The sequence below is a fragment of the Eublepharis macularius genome, chromosome 18 (genome assembly GCF_028583425.1).
Source record: "Eublepharis macularius isolate TG4126 chromosome 18, MPM_Emac_v1.0, whole genome shotgun sequence".
In the NCBI taxonomy this organism is placed as follows: domain Eukaryota; kingdom Metazoa; phylum Chordata; class Lepidosauria; order Squamata; family Eublepharidae; genus Eublepharis; species Eublepharis macularius.
The window spans coordinates 40,549,447-40,569,919 of record NC_072807.1 but is presented as its reverse complement, the minus strand read 5'-3'; the positions used below and the strand labels follow the sequence as shown (position 1 = coordinate 40,569,919).

The window sequence follows — 20,473 nt, the reverse complement described above, 5'->3', positions numbered from 1 at the left end:
GAAATAAGACTCCCCCCTCAGCTGGGTTGGTGCGAGCGGAGCCCGGGACTCACCAGACCCCTTTCGACAGGAGTCAGACTAACTGGAGCCAACAGAGTATTTTCAGGGCAGTTAATTTTAAACCGAATCACAACACAGAACTATAATTAGGTGGTATGCATAATATTTGACAAAATGAGTAAGGAAGACGTCTTTAAAATACAGCAGTCTATGGTGACTTGAGAAAACTCCCCAACAAACACCACTATTTCAGATTTATTTTGAACATTTCAGCCAATATTAAGAAGCCTCCAAGAGAACAATGGCACGGGCTTGCCTGACTGCATCCCAAATTTCTTCTCACTCCACCCACACATTAAAAGCAGCAGCAATCTAAAGACCCGCAGCCAAGCAGTCTATTCACAAACATGGGTCTATTTTACATAAGAACTGTCCATTTAAAAAAATCTTGCTAGCCTGATATCAATGCCTTGCCTGACTGTAGACCCACCGTATTTCAGTTCACATCCCACAGCTGTCACTAGCGTGGCCAAATCGGAGCACAACCTGCCCATTTCACAATGGGCTGAAGAGGCTCCTGTGAATAAATGCCATTCAGTTTGAAGGTGCCACGGGACTTACCTTGCTGCAATGGACTAACACAGTTGCCCCGCGGGAACCATCACTCAAATAATACATTACAGAAATTTATCTTTAGGAAGAAAGAGATGGGGGAGATTCTCTCTTCAACCAAGGACAACATTCCAGAGATAAATTATGAAGAACATGAGAAACACAAAGTGAGTGGCAAACATGGGCCAGTTTGGTAGAAAATGATACTTCTGCTTACAGCATTACTTTTAGGCAGACGTTACTCTTTTTGTGTTGCCCTCTGCCTTTCACAAAGCCCCCAAGGGCAACTTGCAACAAAAAAGAAAAAGGAAATGCACAGGGGCACAGGCTGGCTAACCAGTACCAAGGAGGTGTTCTCCATAATTTCACTTCCTTTGTTATATACTTATATCATTCGCTTAACTGTCAGGTTGATCAGCAGTCTAGAGGAGCAGTCTGGGCCCCTGAGTGTAAAGGCACCAAGGGGGTGGAACGGGCAGCAAGAACAAGGACAGATCAAGAGAGGGCGGCCGGAGGGGCTCAGCCAGAAGCTCCTCTGCTCGTCCACCCAAGTACTTCCCAGTATCTTGGCCGACAGGTCTCAGGCACTGCACACACTTCAGCCAAGCCAAATGCTGCAATCCAAACACTGAAATGATGTGACCGCTATGGCCGTTCCAAAACAAACCTGGTAAGAGCACACCCAGTGAGACCTCCTACCAACGCACGCACGGCACAGTGTAGGAGACACGTTATGATATACACAACATGTATGGCTAAGGCTGAATTACTTGTTTTAAGACACACCACGCTTAGCTTTCTGCTGCTCTGCCTACAGGCGAGAGCACCCATGAATCACCCCAGAAGGAAAGGCCGTGCCCTGCCTTAATTTCACAAGTGCTCAGTCCCTCAATTTCCTTCCTTAGGCAACTGCGAAAGCATCCCCAGCGGCATGTAAAGGGTGTTCCGCTAGGCAGGAGCAGATTGCCACTCACTGAGGCTCTTTAATAAAGACACTTTGGGAGGAGAAAAGTTTTGCCATTTAAACCAAGCCCTGTCTGTGTCTGTGCGACTAAGAGCAGATCGGCTCACACACGCACCCCCTTTAGAGGACACCAAGCGGAGCGCCTGCCAGAAGTCACTCCTTTCCAAGAAACACTCACCTCAAGAGGCTGCCTCGAGCTATTGCTACGGAACGCCTTCCCGGGGGGTCTCCCGCTTCCTTGGACTCCCCCAGGCTTCCCCTCTCTCTTGGGCGCAAGCTGTATGTGCAGGTGGGGGGCTCCTGCCTTAGAGCCACAGCGCAGGCAAGCCTGAGAGGCCCCCAGGGAAAGGCTCCTTTGCAGGCTCCTGCGAGCTGCTGGGCTTCTCCTCCCACTGGTGCTCCCACCAGCTTCCCCACTGAAAGGGAGAGAGGCCGAGGGGCCATGAGCGAGTCTGCTGGGAGGCTCTTTTGCAGCAGGGCGCACGGAAGAAGCAGGCCCAGCTTCCTCGACTGCTGCTGGCATTCCATGGGAGAAATGAAATGAAATGCAGGGGCCTCCCGTGGGGCATTCAGAGCCACCTGTGGTGGAGGCGCTCTCCCACACGCAGCCATTCCCACAGAGCTGCCTGACATCTCTCATGTCACCAGGAGGGCATGCCGTCCTAGAGAGCCGAACGCCGTTGACCGCAGTCGAGAGGGAACCCTTCGCTGCCGCTCCGCCTTCGCTTTGCTCCTGCTTGCTGGAAGAGGGCCGAGAGGGCTGCCTGCTTGGTGGGGGAGATGCTGGCGACTTCAGTGGGGTGTCTGGAGGACTCCTGGGGAAAATGACCAGGGAAGAACAGCGCCGCAACGGAACCATCTCCCGCGTCCCCTCCAGAGGCTTTGTTGGCCTCGCTGCATCTTCCAGATCTTCTGATTCAAAAACATTTCGGCCCAAAGATGCTCGTGTGGCTTTGCTCCTAGAGGGGCAAGACCTGCCCCCAGCACTGAGGCCTGCAGCACTGCCTGAAAGCGTCCAGCCCCCCCCGGCCCAAAAGGGGCAGCTGCTGCTGTCACTGGCCACGTCGCTGCTGCAGGAGCCGCCATCACTGGTGGCGCTGGCACAGGACCCGTAGTCACTCCCAGCACTACTGCAGGCCCCGGGATCACTGCCCACAACCCCACCGAAGGGCGCAACCTCAGGCGGCACGTCAGACGGCCTCCCTATTGTGGGCCTGCTCCAGCAGCTGCCTGGTGCCTGGGAAGGCGGGTCTTCAGGCTGGGAAGAGCCGTGGCAGGGGGAAGGCTGCAGGGAAATCCTCAGCAAAGCACTCTTCCTTGGCCTCTGCGGCAAAACCGGCTGTGGACTGATTTCCTGCATCTCACAGCCCGAAGGGTTTTTCCTGGGATCCAGCTGCAGCTGTATGGAGTCAGGGCCAGGCCTCCCAATCTGCATGCGAATATCCCTGGCATCCAAGCCATCTCCAGGGCCTGCCGGTGAGGGATCTGTGTGGCTTCTTTGGGCCACAAAACGCAGTCTCAACTGCTGTGCCATTTGTTCTCATCGCCACACAGCCTCTGCCTCAGAAGCGAAAAGCAGCTGCCCAGAATCTCTCTCCAGCTGATCTGCAGTGGATCAGAGGAAGCCAGCACAAAGCGCAGGGGCAGTCGGTACACAAAATGCTTCCTGGAATTAGCAAGTCATTCCCACCCCATGGTTTCTGGTCTGCCCTGGCCTGCTTGTAGCAAAGAGTACTTTTGCTTACTAAGCACTTCATTTCCACTGCCCTTTAAAGCTCCTCTCAGCAACAGAAGGCTCCCCCTGCCAGGCCGGCTGGAATTCTGTTCTCATTTGTGCAGGGCCGGGAGGGACAGTGAATTCACGCCGCAGCGGCCGTTCCTCCACTGGCTGCACCAGCTGAGCTGGGGTCTCTGCTCTCTGGCGGAGGAGCTGGCCGCTAATATTTTTAGAGGTACAGGAAGTTCACAGGAATCAAGTTCCACATAATTATCAGACCTAGGACTCCGTTTCGAAAGATTAATCCTCGAGAAATCTGAGAGAGTGTTGTGCGTAAATCAAAGAGTTAGGAGCCCCAGTTGCGGTGGGCTTACAAAAGCAGCTACTGGACACGTTTCAGAGTATACGACTGAGAAACAACCTCTTCCATTCTGGAGAGAGGGGCGGGCTTAATGGTGAAGACCATCAGACCTGTTGGAAAGAACCTCTCCCTACCCAAACACACACACACTGCTCAACATGGCAAAAACAACATGCTGCTTTTGGCTCCCTTACGCCCCGGCCTTTGAAATATTTGGATAGCCAGCCAGAGGCTGAGCTTTCGGGAGGATATTCAGACTGTCGCGACAAGTACAGGACAATCCTAAGAAGAGTTACTCCAGTCTAAGCCTATTGATTTCAATGGGCTTAGACTGGAGTAACTCTTCTGAGGATTGCACTGTAAATGCAGGGGAAAGTTGCCCCCGTGTGTGCAGATGTCATGGCAGACCCCTTGCATTTGGAAGTTTGCACACTGCCACAGAGCTCTCCATTATTACAGTCTGGAACCAAACTAAACCATTCTTCAAGACATTTAGGAAGTGACGGCCTTCAAGAACAACTGGACTGTAACACCACACAAACAGAGATCCTCCAGGCAAGGCAAATTTACTCTGCAAAGAAGCTCGAAGCTTTGCAGATCTGTCTGAAACAGCAGCAGAGGTGGTCTTCCTGGGGCCCGGGCAAAGTCCAGGATGGGCCCCCCGGAACCACTGATGCTCCCCACAGGGGACCTTCTCGCAGTGCCCCCCACCCCGCCAAGGAAGGGCTGGCCCTGGGCGAGTGGGAGCCACCGTCAGAAGCTGGCACTTGGGCCTCGGACGCAGCTAAGTAGACTGGCCAGTCCTCAGACTGGGGTGGGGAGGAGGGAGGTGAAGTGGCTCTGCCCCAGACAGGATGGCTGCGAGTGGCGGCAGCAGCAGTGGCAGCCTGCTCATTGGCCCCTTTCCCCCCACTGTCGGGCGGGGCCATGGACAATCCTAGCGGGGAGGGGGGCCTGGAGCGGCTGCCCTGCTGCCCATTGGCTAAGGCCAGCCCCCAACAGCTGCCACTCAGGCTTGCCTTTTCATTTTGCAGCAACACCGGCTACTCTTTCCTGACACCTAGTGGCCCTCCTGAGGAAGTGCGCCACAGGCCATCGTCTCTGCCCATACACCTCCCTCTACAAACATTAGGACACATGAGAGTGACATTTCTAAATCCTGCTGCAGCAACTCGTAATTAAACCGCAGGCATCAGAGAACAACAAACCATTTATTCATGCATCAGATCACACAAATGAATATTTTCTACTTAGTCTTTATTTAACTTTTACTAGTACGCATTTTCAGTAATGATACACTAAACCCAGTATTTGAATAACTGCATTTTAATACCACTGTTCTAGAGAGATTAGTGCCCCACTCAGAGCGGGGAACAAAGTCAGCGTTATTATCCTCACAATCCAGCAGGGGAGCTGAGGCTGCGAGGAGGGGCTGCCCCCAGGCCACCTGCTGAGCTCAGGGCAGTAGAGGGAGTTGAACCAGCAGAGTGCTGATTGGGAGCCCAGCCCCTTCACCACTACACTATAGCAGCTCACACAACAGTCTGCTTATATGCCACTCTTCTAGACTGATTAATGCCCCGCTTAGAGCCCAGCCCCTTCACCACTACACTATAGCAGCTCACACAACAGTCTGCTTATATGCCACTCTTCTAGACTGATTAATGCCCCGCTTAGAGCCCAGCCACTTCACTGCTCTGCTTACATTTCCACGTTCTCTCATTAGGAGGGGAACACATTTCCCCCTTCATCATAATCCACAGCTCATATAAACCCTTCCTGAGCCCTGGGGTGGGCAGCCTGACTTGCTGACTGAACCTGGAAGGAACGCAAGCCCTACATGCTGGTTGTCATTCACCAGGTCTTCTCGGGTGTTTGTGCCCTGTCCTCAGGAACCCGCAATGCCCTCAAAGATTCAGCCTTTTGTGCAAGCCACAGGACACACACCAGCAGGCCCACCCAGCCCTGTGTATAACACCCACAGTGGCTGCTCCACTCAGGCTCCCCTTCCCTTTCAAAACTGGCTGCTGGACTAGAGCAGGGACTGGAAGGGTGCTGACAAGAGCAAAGTTAGGATTGTTTCAGAGTCTGGGAATTACCAGAGGAGAAAAAGGGTTGGGGTGGCCAGGCCGCGACTGTGCTTGGCAACGCATCCAACACCCAGATCAAGACCAGATGCATGAGATGAAGACCTTTTAGCAGCACACACATAAAGAGACCTACCAAACGGTTTTCGTCAAATACTTCCAAGAGAAACCGGTGTCTCTGCGGATTGACCTACAAGAAGCAATTGTAAACCACTGGTTAGCTGATTTTTTAGGAAAGTAAAATGCAGGTAATGGAGAAAAATTCTTGCATGGTTTAAAGAGGCATTAATCTCAACAGGAGAATGCTGGCCCACTGTTACTGCTAATGTACATCAGCATGAAATAAAGTCACTTACTCTAAAGAAAAATTCCTCATTCCACTTTGGATCCAAGGTCTAAAAGCAAAAAGAGAGCACATTACAATATGAAATGTGAAATAACTGACTTATCAAAAAATCGGGTAAAAGGTGAGCTGCTTGTCTCCGGTGATTTTAATTCTGTGTCTGATGCTCAACTAGATATTTCCACTAGGGCAACCAACAATAACTTATTTCCCCAAAACAGGTGATTATGGATAAAGGGAATATTCAAATTCCTTTCAGTGCTGCTTTCCATCTCAGAGAGACGACACATTTTCACCGCTAGGAAATCATATTCACAGACTGTGTTTCCTTCTACAGAACTAGTAATAGCAATACAAGTAAGGGTAAAATATAGTGGTTACAGAAGGCCTGGCTTGTCAGAATACTGAACTAACTTACAACTTTTAAATATACGAGTCATGGATATTTGGTCATCTGAGGATCAGGCACCCTTTAGAGTAGACGGGAATCATTTTAACCCATTCAAATAATGCTATGGCAAAAATGTTAAAACTGTGTATCGAGCATCTGTTGTTGATGTGTTATTTGGATGATGCGTCTTAGATCCAATTTTTAAATAAAAATTCAAGACTATAAGGCTATGCAGCCAATTAGTGCTGTAATGGTAACAGGTCCCTTACGTGCATGTATTTTTTATATACAAGTAACACTTTTTGTATTATTTCTCTGGGTTTTTAAAAAAATGCCAATTAAACAAACACAGAGCTGCCTTTGGCCACCACGATGGGCCCATTCTGCCACAGTGGTCCACCACCACAAGCAGCGTAGTCCTGGGGTTCTGCGTTCCAAAAGCAGAGAGCAGCATTAGCCCAACTGGCCAGGATCACACTGCTTTGCTGCTCTTTCCAGACGCCACCAGTGGTTCAGGACAGACGCAGCACAACATCAAAATGAACGCCAACACAAGCCCTTCCATCCTCTAAAGGACACTGCACCGTGACCAACTAAACCGAAAATGGGAGCGGCGGCATGTCTTCACTGCCTGGCTAGCAAGCGTGGAAACAGCACAGCTCTCCAGGTCCCACTGCTTAAGGTCTCTGCCCGGAAGACCGTTCATCTCCATGGCCGTGAAGACCCAGGCAGGAAAGCACCTCGTCAGTGGGCCAGGCCCCAAGAGCCCTCTGTGAGCACGTCCACTTGGTCTCCCCATCAGGCCAAGAGCCACATATGGAACAACGCCCTTCAAGTCACTGACTTGTGTGTGAAACCTCACCTTTTTAACAGTTCTGGTTTGAACACTGGTAAGAATGCCATGCGCTGAATCGTATACAGTCACTTTCACATATGGATCACTGCACAAAAGATGACAAACAAACTATGAAGCCAGCTTCCCAGCTACTGGGGCACTGCCATGGTCCCTTTAAATCACCGTGCCATTCATAACAACATAGTAATAACATTCGATTTATATCCCGCCCTTCAGGACAACGTAATGCCCACTCAGAGCAGTTTACAAAGTATGTCATTATTATCCCCACAACATAACACCCTGTGAGGTGGGTGGGGCTGAGAAAGCTCTGAGAGAGCTGCGCTGACCCAAGGCCACCCAACTGGAGGAGTGGGGACTCAAACCCGGCTCTCCAGATTAGAGTCCCGCGCTCTTAACCGCCACACCAAACTGGCTCTCTCAAGGCCAGCACCATGAATTTTCTTGCATGCCACCCTTCAAATATGACAGGTTTTATGCCAAACAGAACCCAAGTTAGGTTTTTTTTCAGCGCCAAGAGAGGGGAAAAAATTAAGCCAACTCCCTACTTGACTCAGACCTTGCTGTGCTGAAGAGGAGAGGGGAAGAAGTGTGACTTAGAATCACCGTTCTGGAGCACTCAAAAGCTTGCACACTACATCAAGTTGCATTGGTGGCTCTTGAGCAAAGATAATCTGAGGGCGCTGCCAGTCTGGACCAGTCACCTACAACCTCACACTTAACACCAACACTGCAGAAAGGAGGAGGCTAAATGGCTTATTAGAGAGAACATGGCACACACAGACCTTGTGCCCAAGATATCCTTCTTGGCCAGGTCTATTCCAGCTATGATCTTCAGCCTCACAATCCGCGTGCTTTCCTGAAACAGAAGAGGAGCTGCTGGTTAGCTGAGGCGGCAGCGGCAAGTCCAGTTCTGTATGTTATGCCAATATAGATTAAGATCATATGCCAATGATCAATACTGAACAATACCGGGCCAAGCTCCTGTATTCTCTAGATGAACTTTTAAACTTTGCATGAACTTTCAGTGTATTTTTTCTGTGTGTAAGGAAATTCAGCAGGTGTGCTTTCATCCTTTGACAATTAATTAAAATAGTGGACTCTACCGAGATTGATGTTCCTCTATCAGAGATTCAACCGATGGTGATCGCCCAACTTAACTTTTCTTGACACTTGTCAGAGAGTAATAGTTTTCTCTTGCAGATCAGACTATGACATAATTTTTTAACTAACTGGAAGGCTGTACTATGAAATTATGAATATTCAATGAAGTGTCAAACCAATCATTATTTGTTTGTGCTATCATGTGAATAGACCTTAAATATTTGCATATGATTAGGTATATAATTGCAAACACAGAAAGAATAAGCAGGGTACTGATGGAAGAGATCTCTTGGGAGAATCTAGGTGAGAACTTATTCTACCTACGTATTTCATAGAAACTTTGAGCAATGTTAAACTTAGGATTTATTAAGAAATGTTAGTGAACTTATTTCTTATTGCCTTTCTATGTTCTGTTGTTATAGGATTCATATTAATAGCCATTCATATTTTGATTACTTGCTTCATTAAAAAACTAGGGTATATTTTCAATAAAGTGAAATAAACTCTAGATTGGTGTCTGTGTGTTTGATGGGGAGTTGCACAGCAATATTGAACCCTATATAAATAAATGTACTGATAAACAGCTGGTTCAAAGAACTTATCTGTTTGACAGGTCTAAAGACTAACTGCTTTCAGCTTCCCTGGAGAGAGATCCATCTTTCTCCTGGCAAGTTGAAGCTTGGTTTTAGACACGGGCAACGGCCCGTTACATGTAGATCTGGTAAGAAACCCCCAAGTGACATGGGTCTGATATGAAAGTGAACATGTGTCTAGGGCAGACTTCCTGAAGTGCCGCCTGCTTCCCCTCCCCACACCTTCTTTGGACAGGGATGTTTTGTTCCAGATCACGCAGACTCCACGGCGCACAGCTTTTGAACTATCACGAGACGGTCCCGACAGGCTGCAGTTACATGTCAGATCGCAAGTGGGTCGCCCATCAGTCTAGATGAGGCACTCGATTTTAAAGCCCCGTAAAGCTGTAAAAATAAGGCCTTTACCTGGAACTGACGCTAATTCAAATGACTTGAGTCTATAAAGGAGGCCTTCTGGACTCAGAAAAAGGCAGTTTTATCTCTTGAGTTAGCATGAACCCAGTGCTAACTGCAAAATATCCTGATCCCACGTATGCATATGGCAGGGGGAAGTGAAAGGGAACGGCCACCTACTTGGGCCCCTTTCTGAGAACGTAAGGAACACGCAGAACTGCTCCAGCCCTTCGCTTCCCTGCCCAGGGATAAGTCAGAGTCAGGGAATGTCTTCCGAATAACTGCTGAGGGTGAACAGGTGGCAACGTTTCAGACCACCTACGGACACATCTGCAAGCCGCAGTGAGACAAATCATTTCCCGGCTAGACAAGAGCACCCTCTAGGGGTGAGCTGCACTCCTGAACATGCATAAAAGGCAAGCAGAGAGCACAGTGTGAGGCCTCCCATGTGTAACAAAGCAGGTGGGGGGAGAACAACTGGGAAAGCCCACACCTAAAATTTTATTCTCCTGTATTAAGTCCTCAGAGGTTCGAACTGGTCAGTTTCTCCCCTCTTCCTATTTTCCCCCGTGGCAGACAGTATTTTCACTTTGAGCCGGATGGAAAAGTTAATGCCACACCATTTCTCATGGAAGGATCTCTCACAAGGTGCTCTTCAGCAAGTCAGGAGTACACACAGCTAGCAAGGAAGAACAGGTTTCGAGGAGGAGGAAGAGCTCATAACGGCCGAACATCTGGCTCCTAAGCACCCGCCCTGGACTGGGTTCTCTTAAGCACCCGAGCTCCTGCATATTGGAAAAGTGGCATATATTTCTTACCTGAGCACAGTGAAGAATAATGGCAAAGGGGCTGCCCTGCCAAGGTTTCCCATAGCATTCAGGAGAGCAAGAGAGATGGGGAGGAGAGACTGCTAAAGCTGGGGCACCAACACAGAGACGGTCCTCTCTGGGGCCACTTACCCAACTTCTGCAGGGAAGGGCCATCACACATGAATCTCTTAGAGAGGACGGCTGGCAAGGCTGACAGAATCCCTACGGACCTCAGTAATGCTGCCTCACTGGCCACCAAGTCTCGGCTGCTCCAAGATGCAGCCAGGCATAGAACCTGGGGGTGACTTCACCTACAGCATTCGCCATGGTGGCATCCTTATTTGGGACCCAATCCTAGACAGTAGCTCGTTTTCCATAAACTGATGTTGCCAGCGGGCTGCAAGTACTCACCCTCAGTGTAAACCTGGTTTCCCTTTGAGCAACATCCAGAGTCCCAGAAAATGGTGGGCATAACTTGCAAAGAGTACAGGTGACCAGAACTTATGCTGAACATCAGAAGAGGCCTGCTGCATCAGAGCAGTCATCCATCTAGCCCAGCTCCTGTCTCACACAGTGGCCAACCAGAAATTCTGGAGGGCCAGCAACAGGCCTCAGAGGCCGAGGCCTCCCTCTGAAATTGCCTCCCGGCACAGCTGATCAGAGGGTTTGTGCCGCGGAATGTGAAGGTTCCCTGAGGGCCAAACTACAAGTGACGCCTGACACTAGTTGGACCCTCGTCAGCTTCCCTCAAGTTTTGATGGGAAATGTAGGCGTCCTGGTCTTGCAGCTTGGCTCTCCGACTGCTGTCCAATGGACTTTTCAACTGTCACTTGTCCAACATTCCGCCATTTCCCATCAGAACTGTGTCAGGCGTCACTTGCAGTTTGGCCCTGAATCACCATGGCTAGCAGCTGCGGACAGACCTCTTCCCCGTGAATCTGTCCAATCCCCTTCTAAAACCTGGGGCCATCGCTACCTCCTCTAGCAGCAAATGCCGCATCTTAACCACTCCTTGTGTAAGCAAGTATTTCCTTTACCCACCCTGAATCTCCTGCCCATCGACTTCATTGGATGCCCTCAAGTTCTCTGTCCACTCTCTCCATCCTATGCTTAATCTTACAAACCTCTATCAGGTCTCCCCTTGCTTGTCTCTTTTCTAAAATGAGAAGTCTCAAACTCTTCAGCCTTTTTTGGTTGCCCTCTTCTACCTTTCCCCCCACTCTGCAATGTCCTTTCTGAGATAGTGACCAGAAGTGCACACAGTACTACAGAGGAGGCTACCCCATACAGAAGCATTATATAATACTGATGTTTTTTTATTTTCAGTCCCTTTCCTAATAAGTGCCAGGGTAGAGGAAGTTGTTTTCACTGCTGTGGCACACGAGTTGACACTTTCACAGAGTTATCCACTACAGCCCCAAAGTTTATTTCCCTCTCAGCAAACTCAAACCCTGTCAGCATATACCTGAAGCTGGGATTTTCTGTTCTGGTGAGCACTACCTTATATGCTCGCCGACATTTAACTTCATTTGTCACACTGTTGCCCTCTCCTCCAATCTGTGGAGATCCTCCTGGAGCTCTTCACAGCTGGCTTTGGTTTTCACCTCCCTGAATAATTTTCTGTCATCTGCAACCTTGGCTGCTATGCTGCTCACCCCCATTTCCAGGTCACTGATGAACAAGCAGCACTGGCTCCCAGGACCGACACCTGTGCAACCCCACTGCTTGCTTCCCTTTGTTGTGAGAACTGTCCTTTTATTCCTACTCTTTGCTTCCTGTTGTTTAACCAATTTCTAATCCATAAGAAGACCCATTCCCTTATCCCATAAGAGCTAAACTTGTTCAGCAGTCACTGGTGAGGCGAAAAGTCCAAGTAGGTAACATTTACTGTGGCTCTATTATGAATATGTTCACTTTTTCAAGGAGTTTCAAAAAGCTGAGGAGGCAGGACTTTCCTTAGCAGAAGCCATGCTGATTTCCCCTCTGCGAGCTTCTTTCTTTCTTTCTCACTGAGATCCAAAGCAGATTACACAGTGCAAATGAAAATACAATGAAAGCAACAACTAGGACATTCAATGAGCCAAGTATAGTAATGAACACAGGGCAGTCAGTAAAAGTTAAGATACAATAGTGTATGGCAGCAGAAGATTTGAAAACAAGCATAAAGCCGAGCAGAGACAGGAAATCTTTCTAAACAGAGCATACCAAATTTACATGGCAGGTCTAGCAATGCGGAAAAGCCCTCGTAGGCACATGTCTACATCATCAGACAGTACCCAACAGAGTAGCATGCCGACCCTGCATCTCTCTGACCTACTTCTTACAACACAGCCCTGTAATATGTGTGGAAAGCACCCCTGAATCATTTAGTTTTGCATAGTTTGCGGAAAGCCAGGCGGGTGGGAGCTTTCCTGGCCTCCTCAGGCAGGCCTTTCCGTAAGGCGGGGGCCACCACAGAGAAAGCCCCGTGTGGGCAGCTGTTGCTTTTGCCCAACTGCGGGGCGGTGTCTGCAGAAGGCCCTGTCCAGACGAGCGAAGCTGCCACGGCAGAACGTAAGGGGAGGGGCGGCTGCACAGATACGAGGGGCCGAGGGCATGACGGGCTCTGCATGTGATGGTCATGAGGACCTTGAACTGAGCCCGTCACTGATGGGCACCCAAGGGAGTGACTGCGCCATGCAAGGGCGATGCCCGCCCCGTCCAGCTCCCGAGAGTAAACGAGCGGCAGAGTTCCGCACCAGCGGGAGTCTCCCGGTCGACTTCGAGAGGAGCCCTATGGAGGGAGCGTTGCAGTCGCCTAGTCTCGATGTTACCGGGCCGGGAGTCCAGGCGGCCAGAGCGGCCCCGTCAAGGTAGAGGCCACCCCAGTCTACCTGCGTCTGGTGCAGATGTCATGCCCGTGGGGGCTTGCCATTTCCCGGGCCCCCTTTTCCAAAACTTGGGGCGGCGCTCGCTCGTCTCCCGCCTTCCGGTCCTGCGGCCGATTTTAGCCACGAAGTCCGCGGGCGGGCGGGCGAGTAGCTGCACAGGCTCCCGCCGGAGCTCCCCGAGGCGCCACCGGCACCCCGAGGCTCCCTTGCCTGCAGATGGGCCGCCAGCAACGGGGGTCGCAGCAGCCCCAGAAGCGCCGCCTAGTCCTCCGGCTGCCTAACGCGAAGCCTCGGCGGGGACATCCCCGGGCGGCGCCGCGCAAAGCCCTCCGAGCCCTGCGGGGCAGCCGGGGGCGGCGGGAGGCGGCCGCGGGGGAAGTCCCGCAAGGGCCCTGCCCAGGGAGGCCCGCAGGCCCCACTCCAGGCCCGGCCCCGCCAGGCGCCTCCCCGGCCCGCCCACGGCCAAGGCCCCCCTCCAGCCCGGAGGCGGCGCCGCTGCAGGGCAGGGCAGGCCGCAGCGCCCCCGCCGCCCTCCGGGGCCTCCTGGGGCGCCTCTCGGCTGCCGGCCCAGCACAGGCGCCCCTTCGTCTCCCCCGGCCCGGCCCGGCCCGGCCCGGCCCGGCCCGGCCCGGCCCGCGCTCACCTGCCCGTCGCCGCCCGGCAGCCCCAGCACCTTCCCCGGCGAGGCGGGCGCGGCCGCCATGGCCAGTACCAGGCAGGAAGCGCGGCCGCCGCCTCACGGACAGGAAGGCGGACGGACGGGTGGGCGGCGCCCGACCGCGGCCAATGGGCTCCGCGCTTGCGCCCGCCCGTCCTGGCGGCCCAAGAGACGACGCTCCAGATTGGCGGAGCGCTCGTCCCGCCCCGCCGCTTCTGTCAACAAACCTGCCCCTCCTGTGGCCCCGCCCCAAAGGCTCCGGCCCCGCCTCCCTCCCCTGTCCGGGCTCGCTCATTGGCTGGCTGGACCCCGGACCACCCCTCCCGCAGTCAGCCCCGCCCCCTGCCCCGATTCCGCCTGCCTGGCGGGTGCAACGCCTGGAGGAGGCCGGAGGGGGAGGGGGAGGCTGGAAATGGCTCCCGGTGCCGGTTGCAGGAGGAAGCGCCGAAGCGGGATCGGAGCGGAACAGCCGGAAGGCAAAAGTGGTGACTGCCGAGGGAGGGCCCCGCCATGGTGAAGGGGCGGACGAGGAGGACGTGGGAGTCGTCCCAGAGTTTCTGCTCCTCGGCTCGGCCGTCAACCCCCAGGGAGGCTGCGACGAGGACAAGACGGAGGAGGAGATTTGGAGACCCGGAAAAGCAGCAGCAGCAGCAGCAGCAGCAGCTGCGAGGGCGCGGGAGAAGATCCCCAAAGGGGGCGGCGTCTCTCCGGGGGCCCGGAGCAAGAGGCGCCCAGCGGTGCGGCGTTCCCCATTGCCGTGCACGGACGTGAAGGTTGGGCGGTGAAGACAGCGGACAGGGAGGAAACGGATCCGTCGGCAAGGCGGCGCCTGCGGAGAGTTTTGCGGGGCGGCCAGCAAGGCCAACGAGGGGCTCCAGCAGAGCTCCAGCCGGACTCCTCCCCAGCAGCTGCAGTGGCACCGCCGAGGCTGCCCGGCCCCGGCCCCCCAGGCCGCAAGGCGGCCACAGCGGCAGCCCTCGCAGGCGAGGAGGGGCCCGGCAGAGCCGCCAGTGGCTGGGGAAGGGGGGGCTTCTCTTCGCAGGGGCTCGAGTGCACGGGGCGCGCGAAACCGCTGCTGACCGGCCCCCGGGCGCGGCACTCGGCGCCGCCGGGCGGTCCACCTGCAGCCCAGCCCCAGCCGCCACCCCCGGGCGGAGCCGCCCTCGGCGCGCCCTGCTTTCGCCCAGCGCTGCGCACCAGGGCGGGCGGGCCGCGGGGCGGGACTGAGGGCAGGCGGTCCCGCCCAGGCAGGCAGGCCTGTCGCGGAGCCCGGCGAGATGGGCGACCGACGGCCGCCTCGGGGCTTCTGGCCGCTATGGGTGGTGGCGGCGGTGGCGGTGGTCCTGCGGGCGGGTGAGCACCGGGGAGGGGTGCGGGGCCCGGGCGGGCAGGGGCGGCGCGGCGCGGTCCCCGGAGCCTTCGAGGCGGCGCGGGCGGGCGCTTCCGGCTGCGGGGAGGCCCGGCACTTGGCTTGGCTTGGCTGCGCGGGCCGTTCAGCGGCTGTTTCCCTTCCTTTCCCTGGGCAGGCGGCGTGGCGGCGGGCGCGCACTCGCTGCGCTACTTCTTCACGGGGGCGTCGGCGGCGGGCGCGGGGCTGCCGCGCTTCCTCATCGTGGGCTACCTGGACGACCAGCCCTTCGTGCGCTACGACAGCCGCAGCCGGCGCGACGAGCCCCGCAGCGCCTGGATCCGCCGCGCCGAGCGCCACGACCCGCACTACTGGACCTGGCAGAGCCGCCTCTCCCGCCGCTGGGAGCTCTTCTTCCGCGCCAGCCTCTGGGCCCGCCACGACAACCGGAGCCGCGGTGAGCGCGGGCCGGAGGCGCGCCTCGACGGTCCCGGGCGAGCCGCGGCCCTCTGCGGCGAAGCAGGCCGCCCTGGGCTCGGGCTCGGGCTCGGCGGGGGAGGCCTGCGGCGGCGGGCAAGGGCGGCCCCTCTGGCCCCTTCCGGGCTCGCCGTGAGTCCGCTGTGACGCGCGGGCACTCTCCGCTCCCGACCGAAGGGAAGGCGGCCCGCGGGCGCGCGCGCACCTCCTCCTGGCGCCGCAGGGCCCTCCCCTCCCCTGCCTGGCTGATGCCCGGGGGGGGGCGGGGGGGCCTCTCTTCCAGGGTTCCACACCTGGCAGTGGATGCACGGCTGTGAGCTGACCAAGGAGGGGCAGCAACGGGGCTACTCCCAGTTTGCCTACGACGGGGAGGACTATCTCAGCCTGGACAAAGAGACCCTCACCTGGACGGCCGCTGACGTCAGGGCCCAGGTGACCAAGCGGAGGTGGGACGCCGACAGAGTCTGGACCGAGGGGCGCAAGGATTTTGTGGAGGAGCGCTGCGTGGAGTGGCTGCACAAGTACCTGGACTACGGGAAGGAGACCCTGCTGCGGAGAGGTGGGGGCTGCCGGACCCCTCCCTCCCTGCAGCCTCCTCATTCCCAGGCTGAATCAGCGGCTGGGGGTGGGGGGGGACACTCTGGGCCTGTCTGCGTTCAGGCCATAGCTGGGGAGGGCCAGGGAAACGGCTCTTGTTTGCTGCCCCAAGATTGGGGGGGGGGTCTCTAGAAGTGGATAGCTAGCACACTAGAGGCAAAGCTAACTAGAGCTGTTCTGCCTGCCTGCTTTCTCGACGCAGGGGTTTGGGTTGAAATAACACAAGGCAGCATTCACTCCTGCAGCGTCTCCCTCACCAGCACGCTGAACTGCGGCAGTCCCAGACCTGCACCTGCTTAATCGCTAGCAGAGCAGACTGGACGCCCTCCTCCCACTGCTTGGACGGATCAGGCCCAAGGGCCAGGCGGAAACACACAATCCGTCTTTGCCCGGCTGGACCTTTTTAGGTGGCAGATGGGGAGGGGGGGCATGTGTGGAAGCTTCTTCACGGGGGCTGAAGAGCTGCACTTGCCCCCTCTGGTTCTGTTCTAGGGGACACCTGCCCCATTGTCCCGCCCCCTGCAGCCCCCTTGTGGGCAGGACAGGGGGACCCTTTGCTGCATTCCCGGAACGCCCTCCCCCACCTCCCTTCTAAGAACTGCAAGGAGAGGGGTCCCTAGCCCCAGCCACAGGCCCGTTCATGCTGGTAACTGAAGCTCTGCAGGCCACTGAAGCAGTGCTGGGGCTTGGGGTTCATCCTTCCCCACACGGGGAAGCTGCAGAAGGGCGCTGGGAGGGCCTGGGAAACCACCTCTTGCCGCTCCGCTGCCGCCACCTGGAAGGGGCAGTGTCTCACCCCTGCTGCCACTTCCCCAGAGCCTCCAACCGTGACCGTGGGGCGCAAGGTGGGCTACGACGGGCTGGAAACCCTCATCTGCCGGGCCCACGGCTTCTACCCCAAGGAGATTGTCGCTGTCTGGAAGAAGGACGGCGAGATCTGGGAGCAGGACACCTTCCACGGCGGAGTGGCCCCCAACTGGGATGGGACGTACCACACCTGGGTCAGCATCAAGATCGACCCCACGGACCGGGCCCGATACCGGTGCCATGTGGCGCATGACAGCCTGCCGGAGCCCGTGGAGTGGGCCTGGGAGGAGCCTGGTGAGAGGCTGGGGGGACCTCGGGAGAAGCTCAGAAGAGACCCCCCCCTCCACAGCTTTAGGCTTTCCACAGCAACCCTCAGAGCAGCCTTGAGTGGAATAGAATAGTGGCATATTGTGGAATAGAGCAGAGAAGATTCCCTGCATTGAAGGGAGATAAAGGAGGGAGGTCTGGGGCTGCCGGGAGGGGTGGGCAAACTGATTCACCAAAGAGTGAGGGGGGCGTAATCTTCCTGGGGCCCCAGCCAAGCATCCTAGCATGGGGTGGGTTGGAAGCTGTCTCGGCAACACCCCAGAAAGCCTGTTTTCCTCTGCTGAATCATAAGGTGGCTTGACCGTACAACGGCGCAAGCAGAAGTAGCGCAACAGAAATACCATTACATTCAGTAAAAAGGTAATAAAAAATACCTGAGCAGCTCTTTCAGCTCAAGGAAGGCCTTTGGACAGAGTTCTGGGCTCTGGTGTGTGCGCGAATCTCTGGGCCACTGCAGAGGAGGCCCTGCTTCACACATCCACTCCGCCACTTCAGAACTCGCAACAGCTCTCAGTGGGGACCTTTTCCCTCCCCTCCCCTGCTCCCTTGGGGTTTGCAACCCTTCCTTCCCATCAGCTGCAGGGGGGCCCAGAAAGGAAGGAGGAGAGCTGGGCGTTCAGCTGTCTGCTGCAGCCTGCCACGCCCAGTTCCTCTTTCAGACAGGGAGGAGCAGCTTCCTGGCAGCCTTAACACCACGGCCCCTTCCAGCCCTTTTTTCCTTTTCCTGTTTCAGCCTCACTGTGGCCTGTTGTGGGAGGCATCTTGGGGGCTGCAGCCACTGTTCTGCTAGCGGCTGGGATCATCATCTACATCAGTAAGTAAACCCTGAACGCTTTAGCTGGTTCTTTGGAAGATTCTTATTGAGTGCGTGCTAATGGTGCACACAAGTGGACCTTGGTCCAAGAAGCAGAAAGTGCCCGGTGCCAATTGAGACCCCCTTCCACCCTGGACTTCTGTGTAATTAGCACCAGCCCTAAATACCAGTTCTGGGGGAGGGAGGGGGCCATCCTTGCCTTCTGCGGCCCTGAGCTGGCCACCAGATGCTGGAGCAGGTCGGACTTGGCCTTACCCGGCAGGCTGTCCCTGAGTCAGAGGGCTCAAGGCAGAGCAAGGGCCACCTCTGTCCAACGCCACCAGCGAAAGGGGCCGGCTCGCCTGCTGTTCCTCTCACGGGAGCGTGCAAGCCCACAATACACCGAACCTCTTGCTCCAGGAGGCTTCGCTCTTCTTGACTGCTCTGATGCAGGGGGGGGGGGCGCTGCTCTGTGGCTGCCTGTCCCCTCTGCCCGCCCACTGCCTCTTCTGATGCCAGTCAGGATTTTCCCTCCAGCATTGCTCTCAAGGGAAGAATCAGTGGCTCTGGGGTGAGGGCAAGTGTTAGCAGGTGTGTCTCTACCTGAAAAGATGCCCTGGCTCCAGCCTTCTGGCTCCCCTTGGAGATGCTGGGGTTGAGGGTGGAGCTCCCGGCAGATCTCTGGCGGACTCTTCCAGCTCTGACCTCCGGATTCTGTCTCTGCAGAGAAAAGAGAAAGTGAGAGCAATGCAGCACCACCAGGTGAGCAGCACCTGCTTTGAAAAGGCAGTGCAGGTGTGGAAGAGGGTGGGTGGAGGGACCAGCGGACAGACAGAGAGACATACCCCCTCCAAGGAGCTCTGCTGGGCCCACTCCAGACTCTGCCCTCCGCCTCTCATGGCCTGGACAGTGATTCGAAACCCCCCCCCCCCACCGTGGCTTGGCCCTGCTTAGGAGGGGACAGTTTTCACTTTCTTAAGCAGAAGTCAGATGTGCTTAGCCAAGGAGCAGAGCTGGGAGACCGGGGGCGGGAGGGAGAGCCCCAGCAGTTTAGGAAACAGTCAAGGTTGAGCAATGGTCTTCAGAGGAAGAGATGTCTAGAGCACCTCTTGATTTGGCCTGGTATAATCGTGCACTTGTGCGTGCCGTCTGATGAGGCGTTCACGGTACTTTTGGGCTGAAGGACACAAGCCCCTTTTAAGAGAGGGCCCAGAGGGCCAATCCCAACCTGCCCTCCTGACTCCCCTTCTCTCCCCCCTTTCTCAGCAAGCAACCAGAGAACAGACAGCCCCACCACGGGGGTAAGTGAATGCCTGTCTGTTTCAAAGAGGGAGACATTGTGACTGCAGCTGTGGAAAACGGGGTGAATCCTGAGAGCGCTTTTGCTTGCCTCGGGTTCGAGTGTGGAGCCTCCCTCGGGGGTTACAAGAAAAAGGCTCCTCTTATTTGGGAACAAGCCCTCAGCCGCTCACCCACCACCTTGATTTGGATCCTGGTCTTGGCCAAGGGGCAGGCATATTTGGGGGTGGGGGGGGTAGGAAGAGGGTCCCCTGCTAGGCCTGAGCCCCCAGGGCTTTTCTGGCTTGGGCCACTTGGAGCTTTTCCACCTAAGATACAGTAGCCCATTGGCCCCGCCTACTTCTTTTACATTTGTTTGTGGCTTGTGGGGAGAGGAGCCGAGGGGGAGGGCTAGATGACCTTGGAGTCCCCCATCCCGGTGCTTCTGGTGCCCTCCACTGGCCAGCTGCGCAGGGGGAGCGCTCAGAATTCTGCTGTGCTTTTGTTTCTGCAGCATGGCCCCCTGCTGGCGTCTTTGGAGGGTGGGCGGTGACCCTTCCTGAACCCTGCGCGACCTCCCGCCAGCCCTGCCCGCTGTTTGGCAGGGGGCCTCACCTGAGTATGGCCAAGCACCACCCTCCGGCCTCCAGCCAGAAACACGGTTGGGGTTGGGGGAAACGGCATTTCTGCGGACTGTGAAAAGTATCTGGCTCGGCTAGATGTGCGCCAACTGTGTTACCAGCAGCATACCAGAGACTGCCAGCGATCCAGGCGGAAACGTCAATCATAGCCCTGCTACAAGCTTTGGTGTGGGGCTTTGTTTTTTGCTCTTTTAACTCACTGAATACTTGTAATGTTTTCTGACAGGAAGTAATGCAAATAAACCATTTGAACGTATGGGAGAGCCATTCTCATGAAGGAGGGAAGCCAGCAGTGGGCCCTGGTGGCCTTTCTGCAATTCGGGGGGGGGGGGGGGCAGGAAGCGGACTGTAAACAGCACCACAAGGGGGGGGGTCCCTCCACACCGGGCAACACAGTAGCCAAAATTCTTTGAACAGCCCCCCCTCCCATACACCCCCCCTCTACTT

At 55.6% G+C, this 20,473-nt stretch overlaps 2 protein-coding genes across 6 annotated transcripts in view; one reads left to right on the top strand and one right to left on the bottom strand.

Moving 5' to 3' along the window:
- Positions 1–13,826, bottom strand: part of NEDD4 (NEDD4 E3 ubiquitin protein ligase) — a 31,953-nt gene extending 18,127 nt beyond the window's left edge. For 3 of the 4 annotated variants that reach the window (XM_055002202.1, XM_055002203.1, XM_055002204.1), the window contains exons 1-5: positions 13,744–13,826; positions 8,117–8,190; positions 7,338–7,416; positions 6,098–6,136; positions 5,878–5,931 (exon numbers count right to left, since the gene is read on the bottom strand). In XM_055002202.1, coding sequence (XP_054858177.1) covers positions 5,878–5,931; positions 6,098–6,136; positions 7,338–7,416; positions 8,117–8,190; positions 13,744–13,803 — 306 coding nt within the window. In that variant the 5' untranslated portion in view covers positions 13,804–13,826. Of the gene's footprint in view, positions 1–1,754; positions 1,952–5,877; positions 5,932–6,097; positions 6,137–7,337; positions 7,417–8,116; positions 8,191–13,743 lie in introns of those variants that run through there. The other variant, XM_055002205.1, reaches the window with a different exon arrangement.
- Positions 13,827–14,946: 1,120 nt separating this feature from the next.
- Positions 14,947–20,282, top strand: LOC129345199 (class I histocompatibility antigen, F10 alpha chain-like). 2 transcript variants are annotated; one of them, XM_055002206.1, is made up of 8 exons: positions 14,947–15,111; positions 15,285–15,563; positions 15,867–16,142; positions 16,997–17,281; positions 18,048–18,128; positions 18,834–18,869; positions 19,374–19,408; positions 19,900–20,282. In XM_055002206.1, the coding sequence occupies exons 1-8, from the start codon at positions 15,036–15,038 to the stop codon at positions 19,936–19,938; spliced, it is 1,107 nt and encodes a 368-aa protein (XP_054858181.1). In that variant the 5' UTR covers positions 14,947–15,035; the 3' UTR covers positions 19,939–20,282. The 2 variants fall into 2 exon arrangements, with proteins under 2 accessions (XP_054858181.1, XP_054858182.1); XM_055002207.1 differs by lacking the exon at positions 18,834–18,869.
- The last annotated feature ends 191 nt before the right edge of the window (positions 20,283–20,473 follow it).